Source organism: Camelina sativa, chromosome 9, assembly GCF_000633955.1.
Source record: "Camelina sativa cultivar DH55 chromosome 9, Cs, whole genome shotgun sequence".
Lineage (NCBI taxonomy): Eukaryota > Viridiplantae > Streptophyta > Magnoliopsida > Brassicales > Brassicaceae > Camelina > Camelina sativa.
Window position 1 is genome coordinate 1,984,901 of NC_025693.1, and position 1,898 is coordinate 1,986,798.

Here is a 1,898-nt window from a genome sequence, read left to right on the forward strand (position 1 = left end):
TTTGAATTAATAATTCTGTGAACTTATCTAAACCTGTTCTTAAAGCTGATTTATTACTTGGAATTTTACAAAGAGATTTGGATTTTCTGGTTTTAAATTTAGATTATAATTGCAGTGAGAACTGATTATTTTACCAAAAGTTTAGAGTTCTAGATCTGATTTTTATTGCTTGAACCTTAATTAATTTATCTGATTTAATATTTCATTATTTCCTGAGAAATTCCCTAGGCTTAGCTCTTTTGATTTCTGAATTTACAACACTTTAATTTAATTATTTGCATTGCTTTTATTTTAATTCAAATTAACTTGTTTAGCGTAATAACAAAACTCTACAATCTATTGTGTTTGATCTTGAGTCCTTGTGGAATTCGACCCCTAAGTACTGCATTGATCTTTTAATTTGAGAGAGTAGCTCTAGGGTTAATTTGAGCCTATCAATCATCAAGAAAATGATTTCTGTAATGATGGACTATTGGTGGAGTAATACTCAAGATAAAAATAAAATTCACTGGATAAGTTATGAAAAATTGACTCTGCCAAAATCTGCTGGAGGTTTTGGATTTAAGGACCTGGAAATCTTCAATCAAGCCTTGCTGGCTAAACAAGCATGGAGGCTCCTTCATGATACAGATTGCCTCTTCTCAAGATTTTTTAAAAGCAGGTATTATGCGACTGGTGATTTTTTGAGTGCTGCAAAAGGAAGAAATCCTTCTTATGGTTGGAGAAGTGTCATATTTGGTCGACAGTTACTTTCTAAAGGACTGAAACGAATCACTGGTAATGGGAAAAACACTTTGGTCTGGATTGACAATTGGTTGTTTGAGAGTAAAGCTATGAGGCCTATAGGTATTCATTCCTTAATGAACATCAATCTTAGAGTTGTTGATCTTTTCAACCATCATACAGGATTATGGAATGATTCTCTTTTAAGATCATTGTTTCATCACTCGGAGATCAATATCATTAAAGCAATAAAACCCAGGATCGGGTTTGATGATTCATATTGTTGGGGTGAAACTAGAAATGGTATTTATTCAGTAAGCTCAGGATATGATTTGATGTTTAGACTGCAGAAGAAAGAATTTTTGAGTGTTGCTGAAGCTCGTCCATCCACGAATCCGGTTCTACAAGCTTGTTGGAATGTTAACACTGCTCCAAAAATTCAAGTTTTTCTTTGGAAAGCTCTTAATGGTGCTCTTGCAGTTGTTGAACGTTTGAAAACTAGAGCAATAAGGAATTTTGATGGGTGTATGTTCTGTGATGCAGAGGTTGAATCGATTAATCACATCCTTTTCCTTTGTCCCTTTGCAAGACAAGTCTGGGCCCTTTCTGACATCCCATCTCCGTATCTAGGCTTTGGTAAATCGATTTTTGAAAATATGTATTATCTTTTTGGTTTGGAAAAGATAATCGATTCTATGGATGAAGTTAAGTCAGCCTTTGCTTGGATCCTATGGCATTTGTGGAAGAATAGAAACAGTTTTCTTTTTGATGGTGTAATTTTGGCTCCGGATGTCTTAGTGCACAGAGCTTTGGATGTCACTAGAGATTGGTCCTCAGTGTATAAGCAGGATGTATCCCAGTTGAAGTCTATAACAAAGCAGAAAGAGCAATGGCAACCTCCTTTTCAGGGAGAAATAAATTGTAATATTGGCTTCTCATGGTCTAAATCGTTCTGCTTATCTGGTGCTTCCTGGGTGGCTAGAGATCATGATGGTAAAGTAGTCCTTCACAGTAGAAGATCATTTGCATCTGTTAATTCAGTTTTTGAGGCCAAAATCAAAAGCGGGGAATGGGCACTAGAAAGTATGAAAAGTTTACACTTTGAAAATGTGACTTTTGGTGCAACTACTTTGGAAATCATCAAAGCTATGCGCAATCCTCAACNTTTAATTTGA

The 1,898-nt window shown here is 35.2% G+C and overlaps 1 protein-coding gene across 1 annotated transcript; it reads left to right on the forward strand.

Annotated features, from left to right (window-relative positions):
* On the forward strand, window positions 465-1,898 carry LOC104714917. Its single transcript, XM_010432384.1, has one exon. The coding sequence runs from the start codon at window positions 465-467 to the stop codon at window positions 1,896-1,898; it is 1,434 nt and encodes a 477-aa protein (XP_010430686.1).